The sequence below is a fragment of the Schistocerca nitens genome, chromosome 11 (genome assembly GCF_023898315.1).
Source record: "Schistocerca nitens isolate TAMUIC-IGC-003100 chromosome 11, iqSchNite1.1, whole genome shotgun sequence".
Lineage (NCBI taxonomy): Eukaryota > Metazoa > Arthropoda > Insecta > Orthoptera > Acrididae > Schistocerca > Schistocerca nitens.
Window position 1 is genome coordinate 122,665,029 of NC_064624.1, and position 24,754 is coordinate 122,689,782.

The 24,754-nt window shown below is 42.7% G+C and overlaps 1 protein-coding gene across 1 annotated transcript in view; it reads left to right on the forward strand.

Annotated features, from left to right (window-relative positions):
• Nucleotides 1–24,754, forward strand: part of LOC126212959 (cation-dependent mannose-6-phosphate receptor-like) — a 91,657-nt gene that overhangs the window by 2,410 nt on the left and 64,493 nt on the right. Inside the window, exons 2-3 of the mRNA XM_049940487.1 lie at nucleotides 10,351–10,502; nucleotides 22,498–22,655. Coding sequence (XP_049796444.1) covers nucleotides 10,351–10,502; nucleotides 22,498–22,655 — 310 coding nt within the window. The remainder of the gene's footprint in view (nucleotides 1–10,350; nucleotides 10,503–22,497; nucleotides 22,656–24,754) is intronic.

The window sequence follows — 24,754 nt, forward strand, 5'->3', positions numbered from 1 at the left end:
TTGTGGGGAAGGCGAGCCAAAGGTTGCGTTTCATTGGCAGGACACTTAGAAGATGCAACAAGTCCACTAAAGAGACAGCTTACACTACACTCGTTCGTCCTCTGTTAGAATATTGCTGCGCGGTGTGGGATCCTTACCGGGTGGGATTGACGGACGACATCGAGAGGATGCAAAAAAGGGCAGCTTGTTTTGTATTATCACGTAATAGGGGAGAGAGTGCGGCAGATATGATACGCGAATTGGGATGGAAGTCATTAAAGCAAAGACGTTTTTCGTTGTGGCGAGATCTATTTACAAAATTTCAGTCACCAACTTTCTCTTCCGAATGCGAAAATATTTTGTTGAGCCCAACCTGCATAGGTAAGAATGATCATCAAAATAAAATAAGAGAAATCAGAGCTCGAACAGAAAGGTTTAGGTGTTCGTTTTTCCCGCGCGCTGTTCGGGAGTGGAATGGTAGAGAGACAGTATGATTGTGGTTCGATGAACCCTCTGCCAAGCACTTAAATGTGAATTGCAGAGTAGTCATGTAGATGTAGATGTACAAGTCACGGCACTTCAATGTGCCATCTTCGGGCCTTAGTTGATGCTGAAGGGGTTATCACAGTCCATATATACAATGCATCAGTGGCCAATTTAACTGGTTTACACAGACTGTAAGTGTGATATTGTCTCGCCAGTCATTAACTGCCAGCTCAACTGTTGACAGTTGATGGTTGGTGAGACATCACAGATACATGTAGAACCTGGTAGCTACACAATAAATAAAATAATAAGGGCACCTGTAGCAATTTCATTTTCTTACAAGAACAAACTCGTATCTTTCCAAATATGAGGCCAGTGTCTTAACATCTGTACTGCCTCATTCCGTTGGTCCCAGTTGTACATTGTTCTTTGATTTTCACACAATTTTGTCCAGGTAAGGTATAACTCCTATTGATGAGCTGCCGTTTTTTGTCCACTGATAGTTTAACATTTACTCGATTGTGTTGGGATCTGTGAAAATAGTAAATCCAGGGTGGAATAATGACAATATTGTGAAAAGGACTGATTGGTACCCACTATTTAGTGGAGCTGTTGAGTTGCAGATAGGCACAACACAAAGACTACTAAACACAAGCTTGTGGCCAGAATGCCTCACACGCACATGGGCACTGTGTTTGGCTTCGGGGGCCAGACTGCAAGCAACTGCAAATGACGGGAGAAGCACTCTGGGTGGTGGTGGTAAGGAGGGGGGGACAATACAGCGCTGCTTGTGGGAGCATATAGGGAGGAGGTAAAGAGAAGGTAGGGCAGTGAAGTGTAGTTGGGAGGTTGACAGATGGCAGGGGGGGGGGGGGGGGGGCACTGGAAAAGGAGAGAAGTAAAAAGACTATGAGTGTACTTGTGGAATAGAAGGCTGTGGAGTGAGAACAGGGAAGGGAATAGGTGAGTGAAGGACAATAATTAATGAAGATTAAGGCCCGGAGGGTTACAGGAATGTAAGATATAATGCAGGGAGAGTTCCCACCTGTGTGGCTGGGAAGGATCCAGGTGGCACAGGCTGTGAAGCAATCATTACCAACCTTTATGACTGTCAGCAATAAATTAAATTTTCAAAACAGCTGAAAATGCAATCATGCATCAGGAACACTTGTTCCAACAAGATCAGAAATAAAAAATTGAAAATAGGATGTATAAAGCATTTGAAATAAAGAAATTCCTGTTATTTTTTGATCACATTTGTATACAGAGCACGCCCCAGATGTGTTGCACATACTGGAACAATGTGTTTGTACTGCCTGTGACGTCATTCAGTTGCAAGATGGCACAATCGAATGCCTGCATAAGTCGGGCACACTCGGAGGCCCACGGGAGCCACATTGAGCACCTTGTCTAATGGTGATCCCGTCACAGCATGTTGTGAACTGTACAGGTGTGATGAATTATTAATTGTGAGAGTCTTTTTGTTGTGCCTATCTGCGATAGAGCATCTCCGCTATATGGTGAGTAGCAACTATCCTTCTCATAATATTGTTAAATACCACCCTGGATTTCCTGTTGTTTGATAAATACCTCGTAGCAAAGAGGCCAGTGGCCTTGCTGCACTGGTTCCTGTCAGGTCACCAAATTTAAGCAGTATCTGGCTCGGCTAGCACTCAGATGGGTGACCATCTGGGTCTGCCGAGTGCTATTGGCAAGCTAGATGCACTCGGCCCTCTCGATGCCAGTCGAAGAGCTACTAGAATGAGAAGTAGCTGTTCTGGTCACAAAAACTGACAACGGCTGTGGGAGCAATATGCTGACCACACGCACCTCCGTATCTGCATCCAGTGACGCCTGTCGACTGATTGCGGTCATTCGATACCGAAGGGCCTTCTTGAGGATTGCTCAGATTTAAAGTTGTAGTATAGACAGTCTATCTCCGTAGCTAATGTCAGTGTAAATGGTTGCCATGCAGAGGACGTGGCTTAAATTCCCAATATACCGTATTTACTCGAATCTAAGCCGTTTTCGAATCAAAGCCGGTCCTGAAAAATGAGACTCGAAATCGAGGAAAAAAAATTTTCCCGAATTTAAGCCACGCCTGAAATTTGAGTCTCGAAATTCAAGGGGAGAGAAAAGTTTTAGGCCTCACCTCCAAATCGAAACAAAGTTGGTCTATTGTAATATGAGACACAATTTAGGTCGAATGAATGACGATACAGCTACAGTAGTTTGGTTCGAGTCGTAAGCGTAGCAGTTAAGCTTTACCGGGTAGCCGTTGCTGTGCATCAGGCGCTCCGTCCGTATTTATACGGGTACCCTTCCTTTTCCACGTGCTTCGTCTGGTTTGAATTGATTGCTTATTTTTCTTTGATCTGATAAGTGCCATTCTCTTTGTTATAGGTGTTTATGTCACTCTAAGCTGAAAAGGAATTATTGTAGTGTGTCATGCACTGTTTGTCGCATTCTGATAATGAGTGTTTATGACCTGTCGCCGCTCGCGGCATGGCTTGCTTTTGTGCACGCTACCGCCGCTTACAATTTAAAAAACAAAAGAGAGGAATCGTCTCATTAGCGAAACAATGGCAAGAGACTGCTATTTGTTGTTACTTACACTGCTGCTTTCTTCGATAACCATCAACAAGAACCAAATAATAGACTGCGTATGATAGATGTTCTGAACGAGAGTTTAGCTGAAATTTTTCTCAGTTTGAAAATCTTTGCAGGCGCCTCTTTAGTACATTACATTCTGCACAGAAATTAGTCATCTTAGATTTAAAAATCTAGTCAATTGCCGTGCTTCATTTCTGATTGTATCACTATTATGCATAAGAATAATACGAATATAAACATGACACGATACGTATGTTCTTCCGCATTTGCTGTTGTCTCACACTAGTTTCGTAGGTTATTAGGCAGACAGGATTTAAATGAGATAGCAGCAAACACGAAAGAATACATGGCAAAATGTTTATATTCGTATTGTTCTTATGGTGAAGAGAATACTGCATGTGATTCACAATTCATAAAAATTCCTATTAGCAACCATCTCTTCTCACAGGTAGGAAAAAATTCAGAACGTAGAGTTGGCTATATTGACAAACATCGCAAACAGTCTTGCCAATCTGATTTTCGTAGTAAATTGAAATGCTGCTACATTCAAAGATGAACAATGCGGAATTTGTATTTACTTTGTCGGATAATGTATGAAAATGCAGTGGTCGAAACTCTGGGCTGAGAAAAAAAGCTCGTCTTCCACTTTTTTTTAAAATTCTTTTACTGAGGCAGAGGTTTTGGCACCAGTATTTATCTTTGTGCCTGCAAAGCATGCCTGTGTAGCGCTACATGTATTCAAAGGCAGAAGTTAGTTGTGGCGGCACCTACCAACATTTTTCAGAACTTCCGCTTACTTTGCACTCGATTCTAAGCCGCAGGCGGTTTTGTGGATTACAAAAACCGGAAAAAAAGTGCGGCTTAGATTCGAGTAAATACGGTAGCTGCTAGCCGAGCCTGATAGTGCTTAAATTTGGTGACCTGACAGGAACCAGTGTTACCAGTGCAGCAAGGCCGCTGGCCTCTTTGCTACAAGGTATTTATCAAACAATGGGAAATCCAGGGTGGAATTTAACAATATTATGAGAAGGATAGTTGCTACTCACCATATAGCGGAGATGCTCTATTGCAGATAGGCACAATACAGAAAAATTATCAGAAGTAGCAGCTCAGAGGTCTGCACAGCCGACAGTGGCCAGCAGAGCATTTTACTGGTCCCATTTACTTCTGTGCCGCATCCAAAGTGATACCACTGGCTGAGGAAGACACACTGGTCGGTCGGTCCAATTCACCATTCTGGGCAGAATGACAGAACTTTGCTTTCCTTGTAGCATAGACACTGTGCATTTCTGTCTGTATGACCTTTTTTGCTCTTTACACTCTCGTGAATAATTTCCTGCAGTTTGACCGTTGTAGAGAGACCCGTACGGACAACATAGGAACAAGCATCACTGGTCTAGACGAACTACTGAAAGAGTTGGAAACAAACAAGTCGCCAGGTCTGGGTGGAACCCCAACTCGATTTTTCAGAGGGTACTCTTTGGAATGGGCCCTTACTTAGCCTGCATTTGTTTTGATCTCCCGCCAAGCACGAAGTCCGTAGCAACTGGAAAAAAATGCAGTCTGCGTCTGTATACGAGACGGGTAAAAGAACCGACCCGCAAAGTTGCGGACCAATATCCCTTACATTGATTTGCTGCAGACTTCTATTATGAGTTTGAATATAATACAGGGTGATTCAAAAAGAATACCACAACTTTAAAAATGTGTATTTAATGAAAGAAACATAATATAACCTTCTGTTATACATCATTACAAAGAGTATTTAAAAAGGTTTTTTTTCACTCAAAAACAAGTTCAGAGATGTTCAATATGGCCCCCTCCAGACACTCGAGCAATATCAACCCGATACTCCAACTCGTTCCACACTCTCTGTAGCATATCAGGCGTAACAGTTTGGATAGCTGCTGTTATTTCTCATTTCAAATCATCAGTGGTGGCTGGGAGAGGTGGCCGAAACACCATATCCTTAACATACCCCATAAGAAAAAATCGCAGGGGGTAAGATCAGGGCTTCTTGGAGGCCAGTGATGAAGTGCTCTGTCACGGGCTGCCTGGCGGCCGATCCGTCGCCTCGGGTAGTTGACGTTCGGGTAGTTACGGACAGATAAGTGCCAATGTGGTGGCGCTCCATCTTGCTGAAATATGAATTGTTGTGCTTCTTGTTCGAGCTGAGGGAACAGCCAATTCTCTAACATCTCCAGATACTGTAGTCCAGTTACAGTAGCACCTTCGAAGAAAAAGGGACCAAAAACTTTATTGGCTGAAATGGCACAGAAAACGTTCACCTTAGGCGAGTCACGTTCATAGTGAGTTGTTTCCCGCAGATTCTGAGTGCCCCGTATACAGACATTGTGACGGTTGACTTTCCCGTTAGTGTGGAAAGTTGCTTCATCACTAAACACAATCTTTGAAACGAAAGATTCATCTGTTTCCATTTGAGCAAGGATAAAATCACAGAAATCGATTCTTTTAATCTTATCAGCTGCAGGCAGTGCTTAACCAATTTCAGACGATAAGGTTTCATAACTAACCTTTTTCGTAGGACTCTCCGTACAGTCGATTGTGGAATTTGCAGCTCTCTGCTAGCTCTGTGAGTAGATTTTCCTGGGCTGCGAACAAATGCTTGCTGGATGCGTGCTACATTTTCGTCACTCGTTCTCGGCCGTCCAGAACTTTTCCCTTTGCACAAACACCCATTCTCTGTAAACTGTTTATACCAACGTTTAATACACCACCTATCAGGAGGTTTAACGCCATACTTCGTTCGAAATGCACGCTGAACAACTGTCGTCAATTCACTTCTGCCGTACTCGATAACACAAAAAGCTTTCTGTTGAGCGGTCGCCATCTTAGCATCAACTGACGCTGACGCCTAGTCAACAGCGCCTCAAGCGAACAAATGTACAACTAAATGAAACTTTATAGCTCCCTTAATTCGCCGACAGATAGTGCTTAGCTCTGCCTTTTGTCGTTGCAGAGTTATAAATTCTTAAAGTTGTGGTATTCTTTTTGAATCACCCTGTAAGTTTCGTAGAGACCGATGAGCTTATGTTTCGAAGCGTGGTTTTAGAAAGCACCCACTTACCATTTTGTCACACGACATACTGTGAACTATGGATGAAGGGCAAAAGGCAGATTACATATTCCTAGATTTCCGTAAAGCATTTGACACGGTGCTACACTGCGACTGTTAATGGAGCTACGACCGTACGGAATAAGTCCCCAAATATCTGAGTGGCTCGAACACTTCTTAAGTAACAGGACCCAGTATGTTGTCATTGACGGTGAGTGTTCACAGAGACAAGGGTATCGTCAGCAATGTCCCAGGGAAGTGTGATAGGACCACTGTTTCCAGAATGAGATTTTCACTCTGCAGCAAAGTGTGTGCTGATACAAAACTTCCTGGCAGATTAAAACTGTGTGCCGGACCGAGACTCGAACTCGGGACCTTTGCCTTTCGCGGGCAAGTGCTCCACCAAATGAGCTACTCGAGCACGACTCACGCCCCGTCCTGGTTCGCAGGAGAGTTTCTATAAAGTTTGGAAGGTAGAAGTAAAGTTGTGAGGACGGGGCGTGAGTCGTGCATGGGTAGCTCAGTTGGTAGAGCACTTGCCCACGAAAGACAAAGGTCCCGAGTTTGAGTCTTGGTCCAGCACACAGTTTTAATCTGCCAGGAAGTTTCAGGACCACTGTCCTATATGGGTAAATGACCTGGTAGACAGGGTGGGCAGAAATCCACGGTTGTTTTCAGGTTATGCTACGGTGTACGGGAAGGTGTTAAAAGATGTGTGACTGTAGGATGATATATGATGATTTGGACAAAATTTCTGGTATGATGAATGGTAGCTGCTCTGAACCTAGAAAAGTGTAAGTTAATGTGGATAAGTAGGGAACACAAACCCATAATGTTCGGATACAGCTATACTAATGCCCTGCATGACACAGTCACATTGTTTAATTATCTAGGCGTAATGTCACAAAACGATATGAAATGGAACGAGCGTGTGAGAATTGTGGCAGGGAAGGTGAATGGATGACTTCACTTTGTTGGAGAATTTGAGGAAAGAGTGGTTCACTTGTAAAGGAGACCACATATAGCACGCTGGTGGGACGTATTCTTTAGTACTGCTCAAGTGTTCGGGATCCGTACCAGGTCAGATTGAAGGAAGACGTGCAAGCAGTTCAGAGGCAAGCTGCTGGGTTTGTTATTGGTAGGTTCGAACGAGATGCAAGTTTTACGGAGATGCTTCGGGAACTCTAATGGGAATCACTGGAGGAAAGGCGATGTTCTTTTCTTGGAGCACTGTTGAGAAAATTTAGAGAACTGGCATTTGAGGCTGACTGCAGAACGATTCTACTGCCACCAGTGTACATTTTGCTTAAGGGCTGAGGAGGTACGATTAGAGAGATTAGGGCTTGTATGAAAGCATACAGCCAATCGTTTTTCCCACACCTTATCTGCGAGTGGAACAGGAAAAGAAAGGGCATCCTCCACCACACGCTTTATGGTGGGTTGTGGAGTATGTATGTAGATGTGGCTGTAATAGTTGCTATTATTATTTTCGATTATTTCCTTTCAAGAGTGCGATTGAACTTGAGTGGTCATGATTTCTTCTTCTTTTTTCCCAAATTCTCTTCATACGTTCACTGTGTTCTCTCTTGCGTTCTTCCAACCATCTTTCTCTCATTCTGTTCTCTGTGTGTTCTTGTTTAAGTGTGTGTTTCTTTATGATGTTTCTGAACTGTTCTCTATTATTTATGTTGTCTTGTGTGATTCTCAGTTCTTTAATGCCTTCTTCTGTTTCAGTGGTCCACTTTCTCTTGTTTTTGCTCTTGTTTACTATCTCAAAGATTTGCCTTGTGAACCTGGTTTTATTCATCCTGCTGATAAGTCCATAAAACTTCATCCTTCTCTAATGATGTCTGTTATTGTTTCTGTGCCTTTGTAAGTCGTTGGCCTCTTCATTGAAATTCCTTCCCGAAACACTGGTCCATATATTCTCCTCAGAATTTTTCTTTCCTGCTTTTCAATCTCTCTGATCTTCGTATGACCATAATTCGATGTAGTTTCTGCAGCATAAAGTGTTTCTGGTAGGACTACTGTGTTGTAATGACTTAGTTTTGCATTGACAGAAATAGATTTCTTATTATACCAGGTGTACCGGTATGAAATGAGCGTTAAGATACAAATGTGTCGATAGGGAGCATTTGTTGTGAACGAGCCTTAAATTTTTTTCGTTTGGTTGGTATGACATCTGTCAAAGTATTTAGTATACATCAAGTCATGGAACAAACAACATCATATGTTTTCATCGTGTTAACAGTGTCGAATTTTGTACCAGAAAGTGATGATTTGTGGAAAGCATTAATTTTTCGTTTTCATTTGAAAAAAAGTGCTGCAGAGTCGCATCGAATGCTTGTTGAGGCATATGGTGATCGTGCTCTATCAGAAGCAACATGCAAAAGATGATTTCAACGGTTCAGAAATAATGATTTTGATGTAAGAAATGAAGAATGTGAAAGACCACCAAAAAAGTTCCAAGATGCCGAATTGCGAGCAATATTGGATGAAGATGATACTTTGAGTCAGAACCAAATGGCAGCAATGCTAAATATTGCACAACAAACAATTTCTGACCATTTGAAATCTATGGGGAAGATCCAAAAGTGTGGAAAATGGGTGCCACATGAATTGAATGAAAGACAGATCGAAAACCGAAAAACCATTTGTCAAATTTTGCTTCAAAGACATGAAAGAAAATCAGTTTTCCATCGAATTGTTACTGGTGATGAAAAATGGATTTATTTTAAGAATCCTAAATGGGAAAAATCACGGGTTAATCCGGGACAACCATCAACATCGACTGCAAAACCAGATGGATTCGGCAGGAAGACAGTGCTGTGTGTTTGGTGGGATCAGAAAGGTGTGGTGTATCATGAGCTTCTAAAACCCGGTGAAACTGGGAATACTAATCGCTACAGGCAACAAATAATCAATTTGAACTATGCATTGATCGAAAAAAGACCAGAATGGGCCAGAAGACATGGCAAAGTAATTTTTTTACACGACAATGCTCCTGCACACAAAGCAAAACTGGTTCAGGATACAATCAAAACACTTGGCCGGGAGCTGCTACCCCACCCGCCGTATTCACCAGACTTGGCCACTTCCGACTACCATTTGTTTTCATCAGTGGGACACGCATTGGCTGAGGAACACTTCGATTCCTACAAAGAAGTTGAAAATTGGGTGTCTGATTGGTTAGCTTCAAAAGACGAACATTTCTATTGGTGTGGTGTCCACAAATTGCCAGAAAGATGGTCAAAATGTATAGAAAGCAATGGTCAGTACTTTGAATAAAATGTTTTTACGTTTCAATTCAAAATTAGTGTTTCATTTTCATAAAAAAAAAAAAAACGCTCATTTCATACCGGTACACCTGGTAGTGATTCCAAGTGAGCTTGTATGCTTTTTGTAATCTGGAGATTCTATATTTATTGGCTATTGAGTTCAGTCCTGATGGTTGGTTTATCTCACCCACATATCTGAAGTGGGTATCTTGCGCCACTTTCCCATATTGAGTAGTAATGAGGAGATTATCTACAGGTTTGTTTTCCACGTACTGTGTTTTCTGTTGGAGATTTGTAGCCCAATTTTCTGTGAGATTTCGTGTAGTTTCTCCAATGCAAGTTTGGCTTCCTCTCTATTGTTCGTTAGAATGGCAAGATTGTCCGCGAAAGCCGGACACTTCACCCTGATTCTCTGGTCTTTTTTAATCCCAAGCTGAATTCCTTTTATTTCCTTTTCTCATGTCCTCACAATTTCTTCCAGAACCATGTTAAATAGAAGGGGGGACATTCGATCTCCATGGCGAACACCAGTATGGATATGAAATGCTTCTGATGTTTCTCCCGTGAATTTAACTTTGTAGGTTGTATCTGTTAATGCCTGTTGAATAACTGACTTTGTTTTCCTGTCAATCCTGAACTCCTCTTAAGTGTGGAATAATGTTTGTCTGTCGATTGAATCGTAAGCCTTTTTAAAATTGACAAAAGTTATCACAGTATTTCTACATCTTCTCATTTGCAAAATTGTTTTTAAGTTCCATACCTGTTCGATGCAAGATCGACCTCTGCGAAACCCTGTCTGATACTCCCCTATTAACTGCTGTATTATTATTATTATTAGGTGGTTTCCTGGGAGCTTTACAAACATGTCTTGTTGTTCTGTATGGCTACAGAATGTGATGTATGTGTTTTGAATTGCAGATGTTTGAGATGCTTCTGAAAGTGGCCGCGGTGTGCGTTGTCGCATCGGTTCAGTGGGGCAGTGTGTCTGCTACTAACAGTCTGCCCGGGTGCTACGTAGATTTGCCAGCAGGCACAAACATCTCAAACTTTACGGAGATAGTGGGACGCTGGTGAGTACGTTACACAGATAAGACATTTCCAGAATGAGATTAAGACATTGTTTTACTCTTTTATTCTAACTCTTTATTGTGCACATTACATTGTAACTGTTTAAAGTTGCATTCATTTAGGTTGAGTACTAATAAAGTATGAGACTTTTGACCATTAATTACCAGGAAGTGACACATATAGTACTGTCAGTAGATACGTAAAAGGATGTCACATGAAGATGTAGCTTTTGAGTGCATAATAAGATAAAAATTTATCAGTGAAATTAAGTAATATCAAACAATGGAAACTCCAGGCTGGAATATCAACAATGTAAGTAAAGATAGATTGCTACTTACCAGAAGATGACACGTTAAGTTGCTTAATGTGTCATCTTCATGGCAAGTAGTGATCTTTCACTTCCTGAATGAATTAATGTATTAGGTCGATGCATAAGTTTGTGGCATTTTTGTTTTGCATGTTGGTGTTCCAATTGCTATGGGTTTATTTATAGACTGTTATATTTTATTTGTAGTGTACTGTTGCTATTTGAGTTTACATATTCTCATTTGGAGGTAGTGAGTGAAGCTGAAGGTGCTAGAAAATGATTTGGCAATCAGAGAAATCAGGAAATTTCTGACATTCTTCTGTTTGAGGTCAATAGAAAGGTAAAAGCTGTGGAGACAGCGAGAAATATTTGCACTGCGTGTGCAGATAATGCCACTGGACAGAGCACAGCAAGAAAATGGTTTTCTCGTTTTGACATCAGTGGCTCTCCACATCTGGAAGATCGTACGAGTATGATGAAGATTGTTTAAACGGAGTAACCCACAATGATCCACTTTAGTGTACCGTATTTACTCGAATCTAAGCCGCACTTTTTTTCCGGTTTTTGTAATCCAAAAAACTGCCTGCGGCTTAGAATCGAGTGCAAAGCAAGCGCAAGTTCTGAAAAATGTTGGTGGATGCCACCACAACTAACTTCAGCTGTCGAATATACACTCCTGGAAATGGAAAAAAGAACACATTGACACCGGTGTGTCAGACCCACCATACTTGCTCCGGACACTGCGAGAGGGCTGTACAAGCAATGATCACACGCACGGCACAGCGGACACACCAGGAACCGCGGTGTTGGCCGTCGAATGGCGCTAGCTGCGCAGCATTTGTGTACCGCCGCCGTCAGTGTCAGCCAGTTTGCGGTGGCATACGGAGCTTCATCGCAGTCTTTAACACTGGTAGCATGCCGCGACAGCGTGGACGTGAACCGTATGTGCAGTTGACGGACTTTGAGCGAGGGCGTATAGTGGGCATGCGGGAGGCCGGGTGGACGTACCGCCGAATTGCTCAACACGTGGGGCGTGAGGTCTCCACAGTACATCAATGTTGTCGCCAGTGGTCGGCGGAAAGTGCACGTGCCCGTCGACCTGGGACCGGACCGCAGCGACGCACGGATGCACGCCAAGACCGTAGGATCCTACGCAGTGCCGTAGGGGACCGCACCGCCACTTCCCAGCAAATTAGGGACACTGTTGCTCCTGGGGTATTGGCGAGGACCATTCGCAACCGTCTCCATGAAGCTGGGCTACGGTTCCGCACACCGTTAGGCCGTCTTCCGCTCACGCCCCAACATCGTGCAGCCCGCCTCCAGTGGTGTCGCGACAGGCGTGAATGGAGGGACGAATGGAGACGTGTCGTCTTCAGCGATGAGAGTCGCTTCTGCCTTGGTGCCAATGATGGTCGTATGCGTGTTTGGCGCCGTGCAGGTGAGCGCCACAATCAGGACTGCATACGACCGAGGCACACAGGGCCAACACCCGGCATCATGGTGTGGGGAGCGATCTCCTACACTGGCCGTACACCACTGGTGATCGTCGAGCGGACACTGAATAGTGCACGGTACATGCAAACCGTCATCGAACCCATCGTTCTACCATTCCTAGACCGGCAAGGGAACTTGCTGTTCCAACAGGACAATGCACGTCCGCATGTATCCCGTGCCACCCAACGTGCTCTAGAAGGTGCAAGTCAACTACCCTGGCCAGCAGGATCTCCGGATCTGTCCCCCATTGAGCATGTTTGGGACTGGATGAAGCGTCGTCTCACGCGGTCTGCACGTCCAGCACGAACGCTGGTCCAACTGAGGCGCCAGGTGGAAATGGCATGGCAAGCCGTTCCACAGGACTACATCCAGCATCTCTACGATCGTCTCCATGGGAGAATAGCAGCCTGCATTGCTGCGAAAGGTGGATATACACTGTACTAGTGCCGACATTGTGCATGCTCTGTTGCCTGTGTCTATGTGCCTGTGGTTCTGTCAGTGTGATCATGTGATGTATCTGACCCCAGGAATGTGTCAATAAAGTTTCCCTTTCCTGGGACAATGAATTCACGGTGTTCTTATTTCAATTTCCAGGTGTGTATGTAGCGCTACACAGGCATGCTTTGTAGGCACAAAGATAAATACTGGCACCAAAACCTCTGTGTTAGTAAATAAATTAAAAAAAAGGTGGAAGACGAGCTTTTTTCCTCCGCCCCGAGTTTCGACCACTGCATTTTGGTACATTATCCGACGAAGTAAATTCAAATTTTGTATTGTTCATCTTCGAATGTAGCAGCATTTCAGTGTGCTACGAAAATCCGACTGGCAAGACTGTTTGGGATGTTTGTCAATATGGCCAACTCTACGTTCTGAATTTTTTCCTACCTGTGAGAAGAGATGGTTGCTAATAGGAACCTGATGAAATCTGAATCACATGCAGTATTCTCTTCACCATAAGAACAATACGAATATAAACATTTTGCCATGTATTCTTTCGTGTTTGCTGCTATCTCATTTAAATCCTGTCTGCCTAATAACCTACGAAAGTAGAGTGAGACAACAGCAAACTCGGAATAATATACATATCCTGTCATGTTTATATTCTTATTATTCTTATGCCTAATAGTGATACAGTCAGAAATGAAGCACGGCAATTGACTAGATTTTTAAATCCAAGAGGACTCTAATTTATGTGCAGAAAGTAATGTACTAAAGAGGCGTCTGCAAAGATTTTCAAATGGAGAAAAATTTTCGCTAAACTCTCGCTCAGAACATCTTCTATCATACGCGGTTTATTATTTGGTTCTTGTTGATCTTTATCAAAGAAAAGCAGCAGTGTAAATAACAACAAATAGCAGTCTCTTGTCATTGGTTCACTAATGAGACGATTCCTCTCTCTCTCTCTCTCTCTCTCTTTCTTTTTTAAATTGTAAGTGGCGGTAGCGTGCACAAAAGGAAGCCATGCCGCGAGCGGCGACAGGCCGTAAACACACATTATCAGAATGCAACAAACAATGCATGACTCGTACAGTAATGCATTTTCAGCTTAGAGTCACGTAAACACCTATAACAAAGAGAATGGCACTTATCAGATCAAAGAAAAATAAGCAATCAATTCAAACCAGACAAAGCACATGAAAAAGGAAGGGTACCCGTATAAATACGGACGGAGCGCCTGACGCATAGCAATGGCTACCTGGTAAAGCTTAACTGCTAAGCTCATGGCTCGATCCAAACAACTGTAGCTGTATCGTCATTCATTCGACCTAAATTGTGTCTCATATTACAATAGGCGAACTTGGAGGTGCGGCCTAAAGCTTTTCTCTCCCCTTGAATTTCGTGTCTCAAATTTCAGGTGCGGCTTATTAGATTCGAGTGTGGCTTACATTCGAGTAAATCAGAGGGTGGTCATATGCGCCTTTCTGCTTATACATCATCAGGTGGCTCGTAAACAACACTGACCATTCCTATCTTGTATCGTTACTGGTGATGAGAAATGGTGCCTACATGCTGACATAAGAAAGAGAAATGATTGAGCCCAAACAAAGGACTGACTCACCATATGAAGACCTGGGCACACCCTCAAAAGATAATGTTATGCATCTGGTGGAACAGCGACTGTGTGGTGTACTACGAATTGCTTCCCTTAGGTGTAACAGTCACAACTGACATTTATTGTCAACAAGTGAGACATCTTACAGACACAATCTGAGAACAGGAAGACTGCAAGAAGTGATGCTACTCCATGATAACACCTGCCTGTATTCTGCTAGACTGACAAAATCACTATACGTGGGTTGGGTGGGGAAGTCATTCCGCATCCCCCTTATTCATTTGGTCTTGCCCTCTCAGATTTTCACTTTTCACACCCTCTCTCGAACAAATTCGAGGGTCTCCTTTTCTGGATGAAAATGTGCTCTGAGCGCGGCTCGGTGAATTCTTCACGTAAAAACCGAGTGACTTCTTTAATTGGGGAATCAGGAAGTTACCCCAGCATTAGCACACTGTTGTAAATAGTGAAGGAGAACTTATTGATGAATAAAGTCTCTTTTATGTGTATGTGTTGTGTTTATTAAACTTATGGAAAAACACTACGAACTTGTGCACCACCCTAATTCACATCATTACACTGTATGCTGCTACATGTGATTATGTTGTAGTACGATACTACTCAAATGCCCTTCACAATTCTGTGGCACACTCCTGTTCTTTTGGTGAAACTTTCTGTATCTTTTCAGCATATATGCACCTCTAGTTATGAAATTACGAGGGGGGATCAAAACGGGATTTATGCTCCTGAACATAGGACTGGCCCCGCACTCGTGATATGCTTAGGCGAAACGGTTAGAAGTGAGGAGAGTGTGCTGTTAGATATTTCCTGCCATTTTGTCATTAATGCTCACGACGTCTGAGCAACAGGTGCACCCCTCCGTTGCACAACGCGTAATTATCAAATTTCTTTTTCGTGAAGGAGTTACAGCAGTGGAAATATGCCAAAGATTGACTGCTCGGTTCGGTGATAAAATGTTATCAAGGGCACGTGTGATTGCCTGGCATAAAAAGTTCAAGGAAGGACAAGAATGTATGGAAAATCAGCAACACGATCGCCGTCTTCGGACAAGCATTATAGACAAAAACATTCGTGCGATTAAAGACATTATTGACAACGATCACCGGGCGATAGTATCAGAAATTGCACAAAAAATCGCAATCAGTTATGGGAGCTGTCAAGCAATCATCACAAACGAACTACAGTTCCATGAAGTGTGTTTCAGGTGGGTCCTTAAACTTTTGACCAAAAAGCTGAAGTTGAGACATTTGGAGGTTTGTCAGAGGCTTACAGCAAGGTTTGAGGAAGAAGGTGATGCATTTTTGAGTCGGATCGTCACCTGCGACGAAACGTGGGTCCACCACTACACCCCAGAATCCAAAAAAGGCATTAAGGAGTGGCGAAGGAAAGGGGAGCAGCACCAGTGAAAGCCAAGACTCGACTGGCAGCTGGCAAGGTTCTTTCAACCCCCCTTTTTTTTTAAATCAGTGAGGGATTTTGCTGATCGATTTTTTGCATGAATGATGCACAATCAGTGATGCTTACTACAGCGAACTGTTGAACAAGGCGAGAGTTGCATGTCGCCGCAAAAGACGAGGCCAATGGATTCGACAGGTCATCCTCCTTCACGACAGTGCGCGAACCCGTATGGCAGCTCTGTCTCCAAGCTACAGGAAATGCACTGGACTACACTTGATCATCCTCCTTACAGACCAGACTTATCGCCCTGCGATTTCCATTTATTCGGACCACTTAAAGATGCTCTAGGAGGGCGACAATTTGAAGATGACGAGAGTGCGGAAGACTTCGTGCACGACTGGCTGGTGACACGACCCAGTTCTTTTTATGATGAGGGCATCAAAAAAAGCTGCCCGTACGCTGGGACAAATGCATTTCCAAAGCAGGAGACTGTGGAAAAATAAATTATAATTGCCTTGAGTATTTCAATAAATGAATTTAAATAAAAAAATAAAATCCCGTTTATATTTGATCCACCCTCGTACATACTGAATCTCAGCCTTGAGCTCCAGAAGTGGTTTGTTGGGGTACACGTGAGGTTTCAAATACCCCTACAGAGAACAGCCACATGATGTCACATCACAAAATTGGTTGAGAAATCACTGAGCCAGGGAACTTAACACATAACAGGTCACAGTTACAAACAGTGTGTGACAGGTTGCACCAGCATGTTGAAACCAAACCTATTTGGCATCCACATATTCCAGTTTGGAACACAAAACTCTGTTAACGTGTAGTGGTAGCATCCACTGTTCACTGTTAATGCCTCCTACGAAGAAGTACAGCCCAGTTACATCCTCTGCTCAAATATCATAAAACACAGTCACTCATGAATATACTAGTTTCTCCATAATTAGTCAAGGATTTCTGTCTCAAATCTTATAATTTTACCATCCACCAGAAAGTGCATCTCGTCAGCGAACATTATGTTATCGATGAAAGCGTTGTCTTGTCTTTATTTCTCAAACACCCATTTCGCAAATGCTTGGTGCTTTTCATGATTGATTGGCTTCATTCCCAGTGTCATATGGATATTACAGGACCAACGGTTCAGATCATCTTTCAGAATTCATTGCATGCTGTTTCTGGGAATATCCAATTGTCGTGAATGTTGGCAATTAGATTTCATCAGCCTTAACAGCAACGTTACAGCTCATGATGGGGACTTTTTTGCAGAATGACTAATTCAAGGAGTCAGAGAGTTTAATGTCCACAGCTGAACCAGTTTTCTCAAATGAAGCAATCAGTTTCATGCTGTCTACTTATTCAGTGCATTATGTCGGCCAAACACTCCACAAAATTTGTGAATAGTCTGTACGATATTCACCACATTTGTTATAAGTTTTCACTATCACAACATACTTTTCCATTGCGAATTGCTCTGTTACTAACCACGAAGGAGGTAAACAAAAATCGTGCAATGTTCGGTGTTGTAAATTTACTATAACAGAAATGGTAGGCTTTTTGTAAATAGTGTTCTTTACGGGACACCCTTTATAAAACTAGGACTCCACACTCTAGCAAAGGATTGCAGCAATCAGTGGCTGGGGCAGTTGTGATCACTTCATAGATTTCACAAGTGTGGGCAAATCGCAGAGATTGGTTGCCGGTTGTGTGGGAATCCCAGGCAATCTGATGGATCGCATATGCAATTTGTGCGTGCAGTAAGATTGCTTGGTTGGTTAGCAGCAATGTGTGGCAGTACTGTTGCCTGGCTGCGACTCGTTTGTCTGGTTATAAAGCGTGCTTGTGTAGTTTTGTGTTGTTTCGCTTTGCCCATATGGAGTAAGAACTTTGTTACAATTTGTAGTTATTCTGAGGCCACAAATCACTCTGAGAAGTGAAATGCCTTTTATATTAAGAAATAATAGAAAATAATCGTGATTTTGCAGTGATAAGCATTTCGAACCTCCTATTGTAGATGCAGAATTGATGGGAAGTTCATAGAATAGGCAAAATACACTGGGCTCTGTCTGATGGTTTTGAGTTATTTGTGAAACACTTACGGGCATTATTAAAGTTTTTGACTTCTAAATATAGTGGCATACCATAATATTAAGTGGATATTTTAATTCAAATGTGGGCAAGTCCATTATACAGCTGTACTAGAGTCCGTTGTCGCTACAATTTGTAAGAAGAGTTATGGTAATTAGCAATGCTGCTATTGACAGTGTTCCTATAGACACATTGAGATTGGAAAACAAATTGTGTAAATATTTGCACAAATTGTGTAAATATTTGCGGTTAAACTATATGTCTAATGGATGAAAGAGGACTTGAGGACTAAGAAGTGGAAAAACAAACTGATTTAGCACACTGGAAAAATGTCCGCAATCCACATGGCATTGAATGAAGAAGTGATATCTTCTGTAAAGTAATATAGAGTTCCCAGGAAAAACATTTCAAAACAAGTGTAGTAAATTAGAATTCTGATCTTTTGTATTTTGTAATTTATTTTTTGCTAGTACCTGTAGGGAAAGAGAGAGAAAATGCCACTGCTGCTAAATGTAGCAGTTCATTTTTCATAGCTGAACTTCTTGGTGTGAAATTTTGTTTGGATTTTTTGTAGTTTGAGTGTCACCTGACCCCATTTTAAATGCTGCGCAGGGTAAGGACAGCAATGGGGCTGTCATCTTTTATCTTCCTTCCCAGCTGATTTTATTTCAGACTTGATCTGCCCTAAGCAGATTGGCTTCTCAACTACTTTGATATATGGTCTCCCATTGTGTTAGTTTTGGTCCACACTAGTTATTTTATATGGTGAGCATCCCCTATCCGTCACCTGTGATGTGTCTGAAGGGAAACTAGCCAACTCCACAGATAAAACAAAAGTGATGGCATTTTAAGCTTTGGAACCCATAGAAGCCAAAACGTTTCTAGATATTCAAATAATTGATCAATAAGAGTGTTTAAAAACATAGGGTACAGTTTTAAATTTCCCTGGTCAGATGATGTAGAGCTAAAATTAGACAGATTCAGAGGATCAAGTAGGTAAAAAGACGAGGGCTAGTAGAAATCCTTGGGTAACAAAAGAAATGTTGAATTTAATTGATGAAAGGAGAAAATATAAAAATGCAGTAAATGAAGCAGGCAAAAAGGAATACAAATGTCTCAAAAATTAGATCAACAGGAAGTGCAAAATGGCTAAGACTGTTCCTTAGAACTGTTCCTGTGGTGAACAGAAAAAGAAAGCAAGACTGAAGTGCTTACAGCAAAATACAAGATCAAATCAGGCATTATATAACGGAAAGAGAACAGAGGCAGCAAGGGTGTGTAGGAAAAAAAGTGGAAGCCAAAAGGAGAAAGATAGAGATGGAAGAGCACTAGCAAGGAATGAGAGCAGAAAGTTTTATAAGAAAATTATAGTAGTAACTCAGGAATATGGACCGTATATAACAGCATGTAAGGGAAAGAGGAGAATATGTTGACAGATAAACAAGATGATGTGGATAGATGGAGAGAGTACTTCTGGGCAATCCTAGCAGGAGTGTGCAGCCACTGTACTACACAGCAGATCCGGAGATAGAAAAACCCACATTAGAGGAGGTACAGAATGTAGTGTAACATTTAAAAAACTGCTTAGAGGAGATGTCTTAAAAAACTGCAAAGTACCAGAAACTGATGGAATAACAGCAGAACTGTTAAAAATGGTGAATTGGTCTCTATAAGAAAAACAACAAACTTATTAAACTGATATGGAACCAGAGAAGAATCCCAGAAAAGTGGACCTTAGGGGGTAATCTTACTAACCCATAAGAAAGGAGACAAGACTTGTTCTTCAAATTACTGAGGAATTACCCTGCTGGATGTAACCTGTAAGATTCTTTCTAGTATTATTTACAACAGGCTAGTTCCATATGCAGAAGAGATTCTGGGAGAATATCAGTGTGGATTTCTGTCTAATAGGTCAACAACAGATCACATATTTGCGCTGAGGAAAATAGATGAAAAGGCAAAAGAGTGTAATATTGAGCTTCATAACCTCTACGTAGACTCCAAGCAGGCCTTCGATAGCCTTGATAGGGCAGAAATGCTAAACGATTAGCTACTGCTTGGTATACCATCTAAGTATGTTTCACTTATCCGGGCAACATTGGCTGGTGCCAAGGTTGCAGTACGAGTGGATGGAGAACTCGGCCGTTAGCATTAGTAAAGGAGACAGACAAGGTGATGTCTTTTCCACACTACTTTTTAATCTGACTCTTGAATAGTCGTTCAATACCTTCAAATACCTGGTTACACACACACACACACACACACACACACACACACACACACACACACACACACAGTCAACCACGACACACTATGTGATCAAAACTATCCGAACACGTGGCTGAAAATGACTCACAAGTTAGCGGCGCCCTCCGCCGGCGCCCACCCTTAGCCTTGATGGCAGCTACCACTCTTGCAGGCATACTTTCAATGTTTCAAGTTTCTTGAGGAATGGCACTGCACTGGTGAGAGGTATCGATGTCAGCCGGTGAGGCCTGGCACAAAGTCGGCATTCCAAAACATCCCGAATGTGTTCTATACGATTCGGTGCAGGCCAGTCCATTACAGGGATGTTATTGTCGTGTAACCATTCTGCCACAGGCCTTGCATTATGAACTGGTGCTCAATCATATTGAAAGATGCAGTCACCATCTGTGAATTAATCTTCAACAGTGGGAAGAAAGAAGGTGCTTGAAACATCAATGTAGGCCTGTACTGTGATAGTGCCACGCAAAACAAGGGGTGCAAGCCCCCTCCATGAAAAACACGACCACACCGTAGCACCACTGCCTCCGAATTTTACTGTTGGTATTACACACAGACTGGCACATGACGTCCAGTGGGCGTTCGCCATACCCACACCCTGCCATCGGGTCGCCACATTGTGTATCGTGATTCATCATTCCACACAACATTTTTCCACTGTTCAGTCGTCCAATGTTTACGCTCCGTACACCGAGTGAGGCGTTGTTGGCATTTACGGGCGTGATATGTGGCTTATGAGCAGCTGCTCTACCATGAAATCCAAGTTTTCTCACCTGCCACCTAACTCTCATAGTACTTGCAGTGGATCCTGATGCAGTTTGGAATTCCTGTGTGACAGACTGGATAGTTACACATTACGACCCTCTTCAACTGTCAGCAATCTCTTGTCAGTCAACAGACTTGGTTGGCCTGTACACTTTTGTGCTGTACACGTCCCTTCACGTTTCCACTTCAATGTCACATCGGAAACAGTGGACCTAGGGATGTTTACGAGTGTGGAAATGTCGCGTACAGATGTATGACGCAAGTGACACCCAATCACTTGACCACATTCGAAGTCTGTGAGTTCCACAGAGTGCCCGATTCTGCTCTCTCACAATGACTAATGACTACTGAGGTCGCTGATATGGAGTACCTGGCAGCACAATGCACCTAATATGAAAAATGTATGTGTTTTTGGGGGTGTCTGGATACTTTTGATCACTTAGTGTATGTATGTGCCTATGCTGATAATGCAGCAGTTATTATCAGAAGAAGAGCTTCACTAGAGAGAATAATACGTGAGCTGAAAGAAGTCTCACTATCTAGCGAAAATGGAAAGAAGACTAAATACATGAATCTTACCAATTTGAGAAATAACAACTTGAATAAACTATCAGCAGCTGGTTTCAATTTTTAAAAAATGTGCAGAACTTTGATTATTGGGGATCTAATGTTAGTAGGACAAATTCCATGCCAACTAAAATAAAACAACACATTCTGTGGCAATAGATGCTTCTGTGTGTTTAAGAAACTTTTGGCCTCTAGTTTTTTAAATAGACAACTGAAACTTCAAATTTATAAGGTCATGATCAGGCCAGCTGTAATCTGTGGATCTGATACAAGAACACCTGAATGCTGATGAGCAGCAGCTCATGATATTTGAATGCAGGGTTCTGTGCAAGATCTATGGGACAGTTCAGGATAACATTGTTTTCTGGAGATCTAGAATGAACACTGAGCTGGATCGCCTCATACAAGGAGCTGCTGATGTATGTACAATAAATAATAGGAGAATAGCCTAACTTGGACATGTCCTCAGGTTGGATGCTGGACAAACAACTAGAGGGCATTTGAATGTAGGCCAACTGAAAGAAGACAAAGGCCATGAAAGCGGTGTATAGATGATGTGGAAGAAGATATTAATCTCTCAGAGTTAGGGGATGGTAGAGAACTCCATTAGAGTGGGCAGAATGAAGGAAAATTGTTGAAGAGGCTAAGACAGATGCAGGGTTGTAACACTGTGAGCAGAATAATATAAGCACATAGTCCCAACTGGACATTAGGGGTAGAGTTCACACTAGATATGAAATAAACATCGTTGCAACCGGTTGCGGTATCCTTTACTACTCGAAATGAATACAGTCGCGGGGCACAACTGTTTCCTTACAGAAACAAATCTGATAAAAGACTAATTACTGTCATGTTTAGTAACTTTAAGTAACTTTGCTATTTAGTAATGCAGCCAGGAACAAAAACAAATCATGGGATGATAGCTGGTATGCTGGCTCCTTTCACATCATATTCAAGAAGTTTTACCTACAGTGTATAGCTTACGGAATGACTGTCTTCGTCTCCCCAACCTGATGTCCCATCTGTCTCGCCACAGGTATGCCATCACCCACGACAGTGTGAAGTACAGCATTTGTGTGTGCTGCAACGTGACACCGCGGGACTTTAATGCCAGTGTGGAGGCGACACCAGTCTCTGGCAGCAAGAAGGCAACCGTCTACGGACGTAGGAATTGCAGCCACCTCGCGCTAACTGGTAAGTATTGTAGCTCGCCGTTGTGAATCTACATTGGGAGAGCTCCTACAGACAGGCTGTTTCAAAAACAGGTGTGTGTGTGTGTGTGTGTGTGTGTGTGTGTGAGAGAGAGAGAGAGAGAGAGAGAGAGAGAGAGAGAGAGAGAGAGCGGAGTGGGTGAGAAATCCCCGTATCTCCTAATATCAAATGCTAATTGATTTAATTTGTTTTAGCACAAGTACTTACTTACGGGTGTATCAGTATGTTTCCCATCATGCTGTAAACACATTTCCTTACGCCTCCATGTTTTTCTTGACATATTTTTGTGCATGTCTGGTGTTATAGTGCGAAATATATCCTCTGCAGCATTGCACAGTTCTTTCATTTGTAGCGTGACGATGGCAGGCACGTGTGCTGTAATGACTTCCCGTGATGAGTTGTCAGATGTGATGGTATCGGGACTTCTTGATGGCCATCTCGAGGGAGCTGGTGTTGCTGATGAACCACGACCTATCCGTCGTCCGGGAAAGTGTACATTTAGGAACTGGCCCACTGCAAGAGTGTAGAGAAGAGGCACTCCGTTTTGCTGCAACTGTATGCGTTCTGTGAGGGAGGCCATTTTCCTCAAGCTGAGGTATTAACCACATTCATAAAACGTGTAGATAATTTGCACTATGAACGGTCCCTTCAGAAAAGTACAGTCCGAGCAGATATTGTGATGTCATCACTCCCCATTTCGTGATGTGACATGAGTTCTTTTCTAACTCGACTGTGTAATGGGGGTTCTCTTCGGTCCAGACGACCATCTTTCTAGCACGTGAAATGTGATAAATGGTACATTCATCTGAAAACATAACCTTGGCACAGTTTAGTGCGTTTGGAAATTGAGTTAACAAATCAAGGCATGATAAAATGTGCTCATTCTGGTCTGTATCTGTTAACTGATTTATGAACTTTGGTCAAAAGGGTCTGACCTTAGGGTCTTTCTTGGTGTGACCTCGTATTGTTGCCCTCGGTATGCTGAGTTCCGAAACACATTTGTGTGTTAACTTTGTAGGGGATTGTTTATTCGAAGCAGAGATTCCGACACTTGTTCCTCCTTGCGTCTTCTCCCTTCCACCCCACAGTTTGTCTTTAACACTGCCAAAACCAACAGCACGTCTTTCCCAGTACAGAAATATTGCCTTTTGTCGTGGAGTCTTATTAAATCTTTCCTGGAATATTCCCATAATCTGTGGGCTCTTTGTGTTGTTGTTTGTGCATCCACACACTTGACACTAAGTGCTACTCAATAGTGTACTATGACTGCTCACATTTGCCATGGCTACTGATTAAAAGTCAACTGCAACTGTGAAAACATGTTTACATGAATTACAACAATTGGTAAGAAGTGGCATTTGATATTAAACAGGGGTTACGAGGGTGTGGGGATTTCTTTCCCATGCTGTACATATATCAAAGAGTGAAAAGTGTTGGAGAGTGGCTGTAACCGTGGCATTGTGTGTGTTGTGTATTGAACCCGGGACTTAGAAATGACGGGGAGGCTTCGCCCCGCTGTAGCCCTCGGTGCTTCACTGGTTCACAACCCCATAACAGGCCACAGCAGTCCACCCAACTCACTGCCGCCCCACGCTGAATCCAAGGCTATTGTGCAGTTCGGCCCCCAGTGGACACCCCCCACCCCCTCCAGGAACATCTCATACCAGATGAGTGTAACTCCGATGTTTGCGTGGTAGAGTAATTGTGGTGTAGGAGTATGTGGAGACAGTGTTTGTGCAGCAATCGCCGACATAACGTAACTGAAGCAGAATAAGGAGAAGCAGCTCGCATTCGCCAAGGCAGATGGAGAACCGCCTTAAAAACCATTCACAGGCTGGCCAGCACACCGGACCTTGACACTAATCCTCCGGGCGGATCCGTGCTGGGGCCTGGCACGCCTTCCTGCTAGCCGCACGGGCTAACCTTGGCATACTCATTGATTAATTATAGTTTCTTCAATTAACTTATACTGCAAATCTAAAGCAATTTTTGTCTTTACGTACGTATCTTGGATCAAGTGTTTTGGGGTATCCATTCTTTTTGTTTATGATCCGTAGCTGCTCCCTATCTATCACACCAAA